We start from the raw sequence: 15,099 nt of genomic DNA, 5'->3' as shown, positions 1-15,099 counted from the left end.
CAGTCAAGACAGATTAAAACCCAGTCTAAGATATACTGGCCATCAGGATTAGATGTGCCTTCACATGTCCAGTATACAATATAATTTTTTTTTTGAACTTTAACAAGGGATGAACACCCGACGAATCAGTGAACTTCCCATCAGGACCTTACAGGCCCTATACCCTCCTTTCAATCATCGTCAATATCTCCCTTCACTTCCCGTCACTCGGGAGGACCATGCTGCCTTAATTCCTTCTGCTTCATGCATTGCTCCATCTGTAGAAGCCCGTCTTCCTCTGAACAATACCTCGTTTCTATGTAACCAAATGGCCCACAACACCGTTAGTGCTCGGCCACCGTCCTTGTTTCCTCTTCCCGCGCAATTCTGTGCCGAGTCCCAAAAAGCCAGTTCAGATGTCACCCTCATCCTTGAGAGTGGCTGGCTGGCCCAAACCGTATGAGCAAAGGAGCATTCAAAGAAAAGATGGTTGCAATCTTCCTCCCTATTCAAGCATAGCACCCATTGTGACGAAGTATCTGGGTATAGCCTTTTGCGAAAGACTCTTTTCATTAATCTTTTTCTTGCTAGGTTAAATACAGCCAAATTTAAGAGATCCAGATCGTATCACGCAATGTTGGAAGATGCAATTTCAAAGAATCACACAAGTTATCTTTATTTTCTCCGAGTATAGTAAGAATGAATCATATTCTTGTACTACAGTTTTATGCAACCAGAAATACTCTTTCTCAAAATGATTACCTGCAAAAAGTATATCGATATTGGGTTGCCACGCAAACACGATATTCGTACATAGCGACAGGCTGTGTAGTTTGCATTATATATCATATCCCGTCGAGGAGCTTCACAACGGGGCCGCATCTTTACAAATGCCTCTGGCTATTAACCAAAGAGGAACTTTTTCAGTGTTAACTAAATTTAGAACAGTACACTTAATCAGAATAATACTTTACTTATTGACTCTAGGAGCAAAAAATCATTAGAATGACAAAAATGCCTCAATGATAAGTCAAAGGATCAACTCCATACCTATTTCCCTATTCTTTTCTTCTTAAAGGGGCAAATAATCACAACCCAAAGGAAACCAATTACTCGCAATGACGGGGTGAAGATGCAATACACTAAGATAAAGTGTAAGACGCATAAAGAAGCATAACATAAAAAGTGTTTCAAAGGACCCAAAAACTATAAAATGATTTTGACGCGATGCAGTCCTGCGATGTCATGGTCACATCACTACTTCACTTTTCCAAAAGGTAAACGAGAAACATATAAAGTAATGCGCCTAAGCATCTTCTGTCATCATTCATGAGGTTGTCACCAAATTAATGGGCCTAAGCATTTTCTTAATAGCTCAAAAGTTAGGGAAAAAATGAAAAAAAGAGAGCGCAAGCTTGCAGAAGATCATAAAATCACCACTTCTCGTGACATTCTTCTCTTGATCCTGGAATTGCTAGCAGATCAAAAGGAAAGACTGTACTATAAGAGAAGGAACTTGAAGCATTGAGCTCTTGTTTGAAAGTAAGGGTAAAGCCAAACTTTTCTTAAGAAAATAGTGAAGATCATTGGATCAGTGATCAACCCGATGCTATTAATTTAAATGTGCATTAAATAAAATGGATGACCAGAATCCCTCCCCCCTTTACTCCCTTCTAAACCAAAATGAAACAAGACTATCCAGGTCATCGAGAATACTGTCTGTTGACACAACCTCTTTACAGCAAAACCATTTAGCCCATAGCACCTACTGCAAGGAGCCTTCCCCACACCATCTCCCTCCTAGACCTGCCTCCCCTGATAGAGTCCCAGAAGGCCTTGTCCAAGAAAACATCCTCCCATGGGATCTTCTGCAAGACCCATATGCCTAGGCGAACTGACATACGAAGAAAAGGTGAGAGCAATCTTCCTTGCCCTGTGTGCTCATTGTTGATTCTGCCAATGCATCCGGGAATAGTCTCTTCCAGAGAGCTCATGTCACAGGTCACTGTCTAATATGCAGCCACACAAAATCCCCACCTTATCGGGAGCCTTCTGCTTCCATAGAAGTCTACATGTATTGATGATTGTTGATTCCTCCATCAATCCCTTGTTGATCTTCATAAAGGCATCCTGAACCAAAAAAGAGGTGCTTAACCACTTCCAGTCATCTTGTGTGTCGCTCAAAGTTCTGAAGTGTAATAACAACAGTTGCATGAGCAACAACTCTCCCAACCTCTGTAGTGAAAGAGCACCCTCCAACATCGGAATTCATGCGTCATCTCAACACTACTGACCGTGAGGATTCCAAGCAAGGGCAAAAGGACGTGGAAACTCCTTCTGGAGGATGCCTCAAGTAGATTAGTCATTGGACCAATATTGAAATAAGGAGCCATCCCCCAGTTTGGCACCAAAAAATACCTAGATTCAAGGGAAGGTTTGTCTCATGCCACGCCAAAAAGTAGATGCCCATCTGACTGGAACCGAGCTCCTCTCCCAATTCATCTCCGCTCTTTAACTGTCCTTCAAGACATTCAGAACCAGATACTCCTCTGAACTCATAGCTTTCAAAACTCCATTGAGCATAGCAACCTGTCCAAGAGAGAGTACATGGTGGGTCCCTTCGCGATTCTCCGAGTTTACATACGGACCATAGGCCCCATTTCCTGCAACCATGCCACCGATATCGACCAAAATGTGGCAAACCTGGGTCCTGCCTGCCAGCTCCGTTAGGTGCATCTTCCATCTCTAGTGTCATGTTGAAATGCCCCCCAAAGAGCAATGGGAGCCGGTGGAAGGCTGAGACCACTTTAGTCAGATCCTCCCAAAGGGTATCTCTAAGAGCAGCATTAACTGGACCATAAACTGAGGCAACAACCCACTCAAAGCCATCGCTCTGTCTTTTCAATTTCAGAGTTACTACGAACTGCGTCATCCTCTATCCCTCTTTGGAAAACATCCTCTTTTTCCAGGCCAACATCAAACTCACGGATCAACCAACTGCATACACTGCCAAAAACCCTCCAGGAAGTCTCACCCCACCAAATTCAATCCTTAACCTCAGAACTTTCCAGCAGTCTCTCGCTGTTAGGACACCACGCAAACCCGCTCATGCTAGTATCTTCCCTCCACTACATGTCACCGCTCGTCACGGAATCTATGCATGTTCCAAGAGATGCACTTCAAAGCTGAACTGATGGATCCTCTCCTCTGTCTCGGCCATCACACATGCCCACTTCTTTGCAGTGGATCTTTCTCTACCTCCTCATCCTCCCATCCACTAATGCCCCCTGCTCGAGTTCCTTCTCTGTGTCTTCCACCAGCATTACAGCTATTCCCTTTGGATCATGTCTCAGCACAGCAGCCTTCCTGACCTGCTGTGCCTCCAATATCCGCTGTCTACTTCCCGGCCACCACCCAGCCCTTTCTCCCACTAATTTCCCTACTACGATATTCACACTGGCCTCTACCATTCTAGCTATCAATGCCACCATGGTGTAATGCCTTCGTCCGCTTGCAAGACTGTTAATGCCGCCTCGCTGAAGCTACAATGTAACTTTCAATGACCAGCAATCAGTCCCCAAATAAGACTGTTGGTTCTCCATTGTCTCCACTAGGCTAACCAAGCCACCAACTGCAGTCCTCTGCCTCCGCATATGTCAATCCTCCGCCAGATCAACCCAAAGGAGTGATATCTCACAACTAAGTATATCACCCCATCAGCTGTCCACCACTGTCAGCACGACCTCTCAACCCACCGCAGTCTACCCTCCAGCACTGCCTTTGTCACCCCTCTACCGGTCAGCCCATCCACCTTCTACAGCTGTCGACCTTCCCCAATACTGTGGTAGTCTCTTCCAGGCACAGCCGCCGACACACCTTCCCAGTACTGTGGAGCCTTGTGCCACCATCAAACTCTCTCCCCCAATACCGCTGTTATGCTGTTGCCACCATCGATCATCACACACCGTTATGCTCTTGGCCAGGATGTTTTATGCAAGGATCCTATCCTGCCTTTCTTTCCTTGAGAAGAGACGCAAACTTTATCATACCTATGCTTCTCAAGCAAACTCAGGAGAAGAGATTCAATTTTCTCATTGTTTTGTTTATCAGCTAAAGTATCATCTAGACTGGGAAATATCGACTGGATTTGTGGAAAGTAGAGTGCTCGCAGGCAACTATAGTAATAAAGATCCTCTGTGTTCTTTTTTTGAGACGCTTCTTTTGTTATTGAAGTTTGCCACTCTTCTTTGCTTTTCCCTATCATTCTGTCATTCTTCTTTGCTTTTCCCTATCATTCTGTCACTTCCTGCCTTTTCTCCTCTTTTTCAACAGGAGTTGCGACATTTTAACTCTCCACTTAATTGAAAAGTCAATTCACCTGTTCCATCATCATTAGGTACCAGCAACTGAGCTGAAGATTTCAGCCTCGAGGCTTTCTCATCCAAAGCACTCTCCATGAACATACACTGACAAATAAGGATAAGTTCAAAAGTCTGGTCTCTTCAGTTACGTGGGCCTTGGCCCATAATTGAGTGAGCTATATTTAACCAGCTGGCTCAACATTCAATAATAGGGTTTTCAGTTTGTTTCTTTGTATAATCCTTATAGAACAGGTAGCAGCAGCTGAAGGGAAGAAGGAGATTAGCAGTCAACATTCTGGATTGTTCTGCAGTAGTACTTGCAATAAATTGAAGGAAAAGATGAGATAGTGGACTGCAGAGAGAATTTCTGAGAATGTGGAGAAGAGACAGAAAAATTGGGGCAAAAATGAACTGATCTTTATTACTGAACAGATGCCCCTTTTATACAAATTTTCACAGAGAGAGAGAGAGAGGTTAATGCTTTTGTCCAACGGTCAAAAACTGACCGTTGGAAAAAGCTGCAGAAGAGATTCCTTTTTTCAAAAAGGACTTCCAACAGCTATATTTATAGCTGTTGGAGGCTGGGCCTGATATAGATCAGGCCCAGCATATATTAGGTCCTTAATGGACCTAATATATTCCCTAAATGGGCCCCTCACTATTGGGCCCTTAATGGGTCCTTAGTGGGCCGTTAATGGGCCCTTATTGGGCCTTTATTTAAATCCATTTTAGGTTAGTTTTTCCATTAGATCCCTAGGATTAGTCTATTACACGTACATGGCCTCAGGCCCATAAATTAGTAAAATTAGCCCTAACTGGGCCATGATGATCTAACACCCCCCCTCAAGTTGGGTATAGATGTTAATCATGCCCAACTTGGACACCAAGGCCTGGAATTGTGGTCCTGGGATCCCCTTCGTGAAAATGTCTGCAGTCTGCTCCAAGGTGGGAGTGTACTGTGGGATGATGAAGCCATCATCAATGCTCTGCTTGATGAAGTGTCTAGCCACTCATGCGTGTTTGGTGCGTTCGTGCTGAACCGGGTTCTTGGCCATGGCAATGGCCGACTTGCTATCTGAAAGAAGAGTCATACCTTTGCCTTGGTATAGATGTAGGTCTTGTAAGATGCCTTTCAACCACATACCTTCTCATACGCCCTTTTTTAAGGCCCGAAGCTCTGCTTCAGCACTCGAAAGGGAAACTTCTTTCTGCTTTTTACTGCGCCATGTAACAAGGTTACCTCCAATGAAGCTACAATAGCCGGACGTGGATCGGCTGTCCTCGAAGGAACCTGCATAATCAGAGTCAGTAAAAAGAACTACACTAGGCTCACCTCCTGATCGGAACAGTAGGCCTTGTCCAATAGAACCCTTGAGGTAGGACAGAATCCGATCTGCTGCTCCTTGATGCGACTCTCGTGGGTCGTTCATGAACTGGCTGAGGGAATTCACAGCAAAAGCTATGTCTGGCCTTGTGTGGTTCAAATAGAGCAACCTGCCAATGAGTCTTTGAAATGATGACTTGTTGATTGGGGCATCTTTGTCATGTTGTTCTGCCTTTAACTTCACATTGACATCAACTGGAGTAGCTGATGGTCTGCAGTCCAATTTTCCTATTTCCTTTAGTAAATCCAGGATATACTTATGTTGAGTGAGTAAAATCCCCGATTTTGAATATGCAACTTCAATTCCTAGGAAATATGTCAAAAGCCCTAAAGCTTTGATGTCAAATGATGAGGAAAGATGCTTCTCAAGCCTCTGGACTTCTTCATGGTCATTTCCCGTGATAATGATGTCATCTACATACACTATTAAAACTGCTAATTTTCCCTCCTCACCATGCTTTATAAAGAGGGTGTGATCTCCCTCACTTTGGAGGTATCCAGCTGCGATCATGGCCTTTTAAAACTTACCAAACCAGGCCCTGGGAGACTGTTTAAGTCCATATAACGACTTTCTGAGATGGCATACATCCCCAGCTCTTTTACTCAAGGAATATCCAGGGGGTGGTGCCATGTATACCTCTTCCGCTAAGTCTCCATGTAAGAAAGCGTTCTTTACGTCGTACTGGTATAGTTTCCATCCGAGTATTGCTGCAAGGGAAATCAAAACTCTTACCGTATTTAGTTTGGCCACGGGGGCAAATGTCTCATTGTAATCAATACCATAGGACTGGGTGTATCCTTGAGCTACCAATCGGGCCTTGTACCTAGCAATTGATCCATCCGAGTGATGTTTGATGGTAAATACCCATCTGCTGCCTACTACCTTTTTTCCAGCCGAGAGTGGGCACAACTCCCAAGTACCGTTCCTTTCTAGTGCTCCCATTTCTTCATCCATCGCTTTCTTCCACTCGGGGTAGGTCATAGCTTCTTTGACGCTCTTCGGGACCGATACTGTCATCAATGCTTGAACAACTATATTATATTCTGGAGATATCCGAATGTACGAAACATAATTGCTTACTGGATAAAGTTTAGTTTTTGTGCACCTTCGCTCACTTTTGCTGATGGAAATGGACCACCCATTGTTACTTGGATGATCCTCAATAGCAGGGGATATTTCTTCACTTGGAACTTCCTCTGGTGTATGGAATTCCTCCTCCTCAGCCGGACTTGGAGCTGTGCTCTCATCGGATTCTTGTTCACTGTGTTCCGGTGATGGAATTCGGCTGGGCTCACCATCCTCAATGTCTGTCTCACTGGAGTCCAGATAGAGATCCGACCTAACTGTTTCATCATGAAACATTCGAAACTCATCAAATTTAGTGTCTGATGAAATGAAGAACCTTCTGGAGCTTGGGTGATAACACTTGTAGCCTTGCTGAGTGGTGGAGTATCCCAGAAACACACATTTCATGGCCCTATGGTCCAATTTTCCTGCATGATGTACGTGGACATACACTGTACAACCAAACACCTTGGCTGGCAGATTAGTTCTCAAAGAAATACTAGGAAATTCAGAAGATAAAAGGTCAATAGGTGCATAAAAATTCAATGTTTTTGATACTGTCCTATTAATCAGATGGGTGGCTATTGCTACTGCTTCAGCCCAATAATTCTTAGGGCAATTTCCCTGGAATAGAAGTGCTCTGGCAGATGACATAATATGCCCGATTTTCCTCTCAGCAAGCCCATTTTGTTGAGGGGTATTTACACAGGATGACTGGTGAATTATCCCATTTGCTTCCATATATTGATTAACTTCTCCACAGAAGTATTCCCTAGCATTATCAGATCTGAAGTTCTTAACCTTCTTACCAAACTGATTGTGAATCATTTCACAGAACAGAGTAATAATAGATGGGACTTCAGCCTTAGATTTCAGTAGATATACCCACGTATATCTAGAAAAATCATCCACAAATAGGATGAACCACCGATGATGTGCCAAGCCGGATATGGAGCAAGGTCCCCATACGTCACTATGGACATATTCAAATGCAGAGAGGGTCCTATGATTCGTACTTGGATAGGGTGACCGTTTGTGTTTAGCGAATTGACAACTTTCGCAATTAAGGTGCTCAAACGAAATTCCTTTAAATAATTGAGGATGTGAATGTTTCAAAATATGAAATGAGGGGTGTCCTAGTCTCCTATGGAGAAGGATGACCCGTTCTTCGCTTTGGGCAGCATAGGTCACCTTCTGCTCCCCATCTTCCCTTAGATCGTCTAGCAAGAGAAGCCCTCCTCTCCTGCTAACAGACAAAATCCTCTGCCCGGTACCCTTTAGGCAGAGAAAACATGAATCAGAGTCTAAAATAAACTGCCACCTGGTATCATCTACCAACTGAATTAAAGACAGAAGATTAGCCTTTAATTCTGGTACATGTAACACTCCTTCCAATCTCTTTCCTTTAATCATGATAGTCCCTCTTCCTGCTACTTCTAAGATTCCCCCATTTGCAGTAAATACTTTAAGATCCTTTGTTTCAATCTCATAGGATTGAAACAGTGTCTTGTGAGGTGACATATGGTCTGTCGCCCCTGAATCTAAAACCCAAGATGCCGAAATTGACGTAGTATTCTTAAATGTTGTAAATGCAAAGTGCTTACCCGACTGTACCAATGATGCGGAGCTCATTTTCTGCAAAATCTTGCTTCCTTCAGACTGTATCATCTTCTGGATTTCGCTTCCTGCCTCATTTCTTTCAGTAGAGAGAGGTTCCCCCCCCTCACTAGCCACGTAGGCCTTCTTGTGCTGCCCTGGATTCCAGGTGCCTTTCCGTATCTGTTCTTCCTTCCACGCCGGCTTCCGGCAGTCCTTTTTGATGTGGCCGGTCTTCCTGCAATATCCACAGACTAGGTCCGAAGTATTACCTTCCTTCGGTATTGCTTTCTGATGTTGGGGTGCCAGAGATGGCGCAGAGGTGTTCTGCGGCTCCTTCTTGGCTAGATGAGCTGCTGCAGTAGGGGTGGGGGCCTCACCATTTTTAGTGCCGAGTTTCTTCCGGCTCTCTGCTCCTTGAAGCTCAGAAATTGCCTCTGCCAATGTAGGGAATCGTTCCCTATGCAGCAGTTGACTCCGTAGAGTCTCATATTCCGGATTCAGACCCATCAGAAACTGAAGGGTTCTGAACTTGACTTCTCTAGTATAAGAGGGTGAACTCTTATCACCTGTGGGCCAGAGGACATCCAGCTCTCTCCAAATGGCCTTCAGTCGTGCAGAATAGGTGGAGATCGTCAAGCTCCCTTGCTTTAGTGTACGTTCTTGTTCTCGCAGATCATACACTCGAAAATCGCCGTGCATTTCTGCACATGACTTCTTAATTTCCTGCCATAGATCTCGAACACAGCTGATCAGGAGATAATCATCTCGCTGTTTGTCCTCCATGTTCTTGATCATCCAATTCATGATGAGAGCCTCTTCAGACTCCCAGACTTCACTGCGCGGATCTTCTTCTGCAGGCGCCTCATCAGACAAGTGTCTGCCCAGGTACATCGCCTTGAGGGTTCTCTCAGCGATCGTCACCCATTTTTCGCCGTTAAGGCCATTGTACTTCATGTCCAAATCGGGCAAAACAAGCCTGGTCTGGACTGGGGCGGTGACGAGGGCAGTAACTTGAGCATTTGGAGCTGTGGGAGTAGCCTTGGATGAAAGCTCTTCCACTTCCTTTTCTGCTTTTGCCGCCATTCTGGTTCTGGTTTTGCCACCCATAATTTCCAAAAATAAGAGTAGATTCTCACCAAAAAGAAGGGACCTGCCTCTTGGATTAAGAGCAGGGAATTTCAGCTTCTGAAGATGCACTAACTCAGGGAGAAATCCTCTAAGAAAGCCACCCACAATTGATGTCCTGCTTCGTGACGAAAGACAGGGGAAGAAACTGCAAAGGAGCACTTGGATCAGGGAGATATCTCTCTTTGAGAAGCCTCCAACCACACTGCACTCTTGAATTCTACTGAATTCAGGATCGGAAATGCTCTGATACCATGTAATAAATTGAAGGAAAATATGAGATAGTGGACTGCAGAGAGAATTTCTGAGAATGTGGAGAAGAGACAGAAAAATTGGGGCAAAAATGAACTGATCTTTATTACTGAACAGATGCCCCTTTTATACAAATTTTCACAGAGAGAGAGAGAGAGGTTAATGCTTTTGTCCAACGGTCAAAAACTGACCGTTGGAAAAAGCTGCAGAAGAGATTCCTTTTTTCAAAAAGGACTTCCAACAGCTATATTTATAGCTGTTGGAGGCTGGGCCTGATATAGATCAGGCCCAGCATATATTAGGTCCTTAATGGACCTAATATATTCCCTAAATGGGCCCCTCACTATTGGGCCCTTAATGGGTCCTTAGTGGGCCGTTAATGGGCCCTTATTGGGCCTTTATTTAAATCCATTTTAGGTTAGTTTTTCCATTAGATCCCTAGGATTAGTCTATTACACGTACATGGCCTCAGGCCCATAAATTAGTAAAATTAGCCCTAACTGGGCCATGATGATCTAACAGTACTGACAGGTCAATGTGATGGCCTTCCTAGTAGCGGTTCTCGCAAATGTCAAGGATGAATAATATTGTTTGATATTTGCCTTTATTTGGTCCTTATTTTACTTTGCATCATGAAACATGTTTATGTGCGGAAAAAGTATCAATTGGAAAGGTTTATGATCATTGCCCACTATCTCGCAATGATCAGTTTCTTTCTTAATGGAAACCATAAAAAAATACTTCCATAGGAAATGCCCCCTGACCTGAGATCAAAGTCCATCCAGTAAACCTTTCTCCCATCATGGCCACTACTTCTGGAACTGCGCTAATTGACCTTAAAAAGTGAAACCAATGGTAAAGGGACAATGCCTTTTACCTAAAAGTAAGTGTCACATGTTATGCAATGTGAGATAAGTGCTATTGTGCAATTTTCCTGAAATGAGAATGGGACCATATAGTGGCCAAAGATACTTAAATATTTGAGTTTCTTAATGAGATAAGACCATCGGGCCAATATTTGAGTTTTTTGGCATCCCAGCCTGTCCTTTCAGAATTATGGAACTGAAACTTTTTTCCTTATTTTGCTTCGCGCCATGTCATGTCCTAATCGTGCTAAATTAATGTCTTATTTTCCATGAGGAAGCACCTATACTCGAAACATATCAGGTCAAAGAGGACCAAACAAAATTTATGAAAGAAATTCTGCACATAAATCATTCCACCTAGACAGAAAAAAGCAAGGGAAATTATTACGATGCACATTTCCACAACTTTTGTTCCAAAGGATCATGAGGAATCAAATGTTCAACCATAAAAAGATATTCTACCAAACAGAGGAGTGATTTTTTGTTAACAATTGGATTGAAATGCGAATCAGTCTGACAAATGCTATTTCAACTAAATGGGCCAAAAATTATATATAACACAATTACTGTTATATTTAAGGAGCCAATAAAATAATACTATTATTTTTACAGATAATATGGCCAAATGTTACATGCGATGAGTATCACATTCGCACTAAAAATTGACTGAGGCAAGATATTCAAAGATCGAACTGGCACTTCTGCGTTCAATGTTAAAACAAATATTGAGGAGAGAGGGGTGGAGAGACTGGAGAGTCACCTTGTACTGTAATCCAGCAGAGATTTCCCATTCAAGAACAGATTTGTTATATATCCTAATATGTGAGAGTAGACAAGGCTCCTGCGGAGAAAAATAGCGTATTCAAAGAGATTTATACGCCGTACAAGAACTTCAGAGTTCAGTTACAAAAGAGAAATTTTGATAATCGCAATAATACTGAGATCGGCATTAGCAAGCCCAATACTTCTTCAAATAAGCTATTATGAACAAATAGATTTTTGCATATTTCAAACAAAAGTGGCAGATATTTGCCAACTATAAGTCGATAATCTAATGAATGCAGCACAGAGAAGTAAAGATTTATTATAATAGTTGTCGATCGATGACGAAGCAGATCAACACCTAAAAGCAGTGCAAACTTAACTTGGCATGGCTTCATAATTTCTTTGAGTTTTACTTTCCACCGCAAATGGGTTATACAGAAGTGAGGAAAACGCGTTTCCACCATGAACACTAATTCAATGGATCATGATCAAAACTACTCTTCCATTACATCGGAGCGGACAAAGACATCGCATTTCGACATAAAACTATAATTTCAAGCATCAAGAGAAGCACAACAGAGGGATAAAAATTAAGTTTTTTTTTCTGTTCCAATCATCTTTGCGATGATAAAAACGTGAAAAAAAGAGATGGGAAGATGTAATGCGGACCTCTAGCTCAAGAACTATCCATTCCTTCGTGTTTGTCCCTGTTGACCAATGGCAACGGAGGTCGGGTTCGAGCAGATGAGCAGCTTTTTGAGCAGGCGCGGACTCCCGAGAAGCTGCTTTAACCGTGAAGGCCAAAGGCCCAACCAAAGGTTCTAGTTGCTCCGTCTCCATGGCTACTTCCCTTTTCGAAGACCCTTTGGCTTCTTCTCTCCAGCCGGCTGAAATTCCAAAATTTTCGTTGATTTGAAGCGAGAAGAAAGTTGTGGGAATGCGCTCGAGCGCTGAAGATTGAGCTACTCCGACCTGCGATGGCCTTCTTTAGCACAGAAAGAACGCAACTTTGAAGAACTTGGTCGGAAATTTGGGGGGATTGCGTCTCCCCACGAAGAATTGGGTCTGCAAAACTGCGACTATGGCGTCGAAAAGACCACCCATTTCACCCCCCACTCATACTAGCAAGCTTCGGAACGGGACGGGAAGGATAGGAACGGGACGGGACGTAAATGATTACGACGGGACGGGACGGGAAGGATAGGAACGGGTCGAAATAGGATTGAACGGGGACCGCGAGGGGGGGGAGGACAGGGCGGAACGGAACGGATGGGGACGGATGAGATGCATTTTATTTAGAACGAAGTACGGAACGGGGCGGACAGGGGAACCGGACGGGACGGGATGAGAAGGGCGGTAAGTATAGATCAGGGACGCGGACAGGACGATTTTTCATCCCGGGACGAAAAAAATCGTCCCGTCCGAGGATAAGGACGAATTTTGGGACGAAAATTCGTCCGGGGACCACCGGACGGGACGGTTTTCGTCCCGTGGGACGAAAAAATCGTCCCTCCAGAAGTCACAGGATGGTAGACGGACGAATCTGGACGGAAAACCACCGGATTCACATCCGACTGTTGAGATGTTGCCACGTGGCCTTACTAGTACAATTTATAATATATTATAACCTATTATAATATTTTATAAATATAAAATGTGTTTTTTCGTCCAGGGATGAATTTCAGGACGAAAATTCATCCGGGAGGACTGGACGGGATGAAAAATCGTCACGAGATAATTGGACGGGACCCTTTTTTGTCGGTGGACGAAAAACCGTCCCGTCCGTCCCTGAGCTTATGTCGGACATAGGACGGGACGAAATTTGTCCTGTCCTGTCCCGTCCTTCGTCCATGTCCGGGATGATCCGGATCTGTAGTGGTAAGGGACAGAACGGGATGAGATGCAGTTTATTTTGCACGAGGGGTTGGATGGGACGAATGACAGAATTTATCATGGAATAGATGATGCAAGGGACTGCATTCTGGAGATGGTTGCACCCTTAGAGTAAGTACCATCACAAACACTCAATGACTGAGTGGGAGGCTTTCGCTTCACTGTTTGTTCCAAGGTCAGGAACTAAGGATGGATGACAGATGATGGTTAATGATGGGACAGAAAATGGATTGCAGTCAATCTCCAAACATTGCATGAATTTTCATGGGCATAAAATTATTTCCTAAATATTCAGATGGCATATAGGATGACACTGCATATGTCAAAAGTAAAAATGGGTCATTAATTGACGCTAGGCCTATAACTTGGACTTTTTATTTGATGATTACATTTCTCAAATAGTGGGCATAATTTAATTTATTATAATCACACATTGTTATTAATATGGCATTATGCATTAAGACCATGTACTGAGTTAACAGGAGCTAGTTAACCTATGATCTTTAATTTATGGATTTAGTTAACAGGTTAAATCGAATTCCACTGAGGAATCTAAGGTGCACGAGGACAGACACATCAGAAATACATATACAAGTATGCATGCCACTTTCCAATAACATGTCACAAAATGCTCGAGCTCAAACTCGTGTAATAACCTTTAAGGTATTGGGTTATGTACCATGAACAATGTATTGATTTTGATTTGTGCAGTGAATATAAATCAAATTAAAATTGGATGTTCAGATATGAATAACCACATACATTGATGATCAAATAACCTTGAGTGCATTTGAGTCCACATTCAAATGATTCCTTGTACGAGAATTTTCAAGACTCTCAATTCTCCAATCTCTAGACATATTAATGCAGCCCTCAATGTATCACATCTCCTTGGCATTTTCTCAAACAGTGTAATTAGGGATTCATGAAGATCTCCTCGCAATGCAATTCTCTCAAAGACAAAGGGGAAGCTCAAAAAGAATATGGGAAGGAGAGGGCATCCTTTCTAACTCCCGTGGGGGTTACAAAAAAGAGGGTCATGTTTCTCTTATACTTGAATGATCAATTTTATTAAAACCCTCCACATTCCAAAGTATACCTTCTGACGTCCAATGAATCTTTTTAATAACCCTCTAGTTATTAAGTCTAAAAGTCCAGCAACACTTTATTGGCCAAACTAATGAATTGACTATATCCAACATATAGATTAATTAATCATTGACCAATTTGGCGTAATCAATGGGTCTAGTTACCAGCACGTGATGTGCAAAGATACATTGCATGCCCAAAAATATAAAAATTAACTTATTAGCTATTTCATACAACTTTTTAGCCACTGATGGGGACCATCTAGCCTTAAAGATTCGGTCTCAACCAGCTCGAGGAGCAAGGGCCGATGTGAAAGACACGATCTTCAAGTATTCGCCCAAGTCAACAGGGCCCAAAGGTTGGTGTTATCTTCCTTTGTATTTTGGTTGACTTCTTTTTTCGTATTTTGGGCTTACGTGTTCGTGTGTTTAGACTTGGGTATGTGGGCACAAGTGTTGACCTCTCTTCCTCTCTTTCTAGAGGGCTCATAAAATATGCGGGGCACTTGTTAGAGAAGAAAGAAATATTGAGGAAGAACAGCTAAAAGAAAAAAAGCAAAAAGCAGGTTTTATTTTTCATTTTCCCATTTTGCCCTTTTCTTTCCCATTCGCCATAATGTTTGGAAACTTTGGCGCCAATGTCGCCCAAATCGCTGGAAGTTGACGCCATCTACTGCGTTGCCATGCCATCGTCCGCACCGCCACCCGTGGAGTCATCATG

General features: G+C 43.1%; 1 protein-coding gene across 3 annotated transcripts in view; it reads right to left on the bottom strand.

Moving 5' to 3' along the window:
- LOC144711878 (uncharacterized) overlaps nt 1–12,504 on the bottom strand; it is a 36,054-nt gene extending 23,550 nt beyond the window's left edge. The window contains exons 1-4 of one of the 3 annotated variants that reach the window (XM_078585997.1): nt 12,370–12,504; nt 12,067–12,284; nt 11,393–11,473; nt 742–879 (exon numbers count right to left, since the gene is read on the bottom strand). In XM_078585997.1, coding sequence (XP_078442123.1) covers nt 742–879; nt 11,393–11,473; nt 12,067–12,237 — 390 coding nt within the window. In that variant the 5' untranslated portion in view covers nt 12,238–12,284; nt 12,370–12,504. Of the gene's footprint in view, nt 1–741; nt 898–11,392; nt 11,474–12,066 lie in introns of those variants that run through there. The other 2 variants (XM_078585998.1, XM_078586000.1) reach the window with 2 other exon arrangements.
- Nucleotides 12,505–15,099: the final 2,595 nt, after the last annotated feature.

The sequence above is a fragment of the Wolffia australiana genome, chromosome 14, assembly GCF_029677425.1.
Source record: "Wolffia australiana isolate 7733 chromosome 14, ASM2967742v1".
Lineage (NCBI taxonomy): Eukaryota > Viridiplantae > Streptophyta > Magnoliopsida > Alismatales > Araceae > Wolffia > Wolffia australiana.
This window is presented reverse-complemented; position numbering and strand designations above follow the sequence as displayed.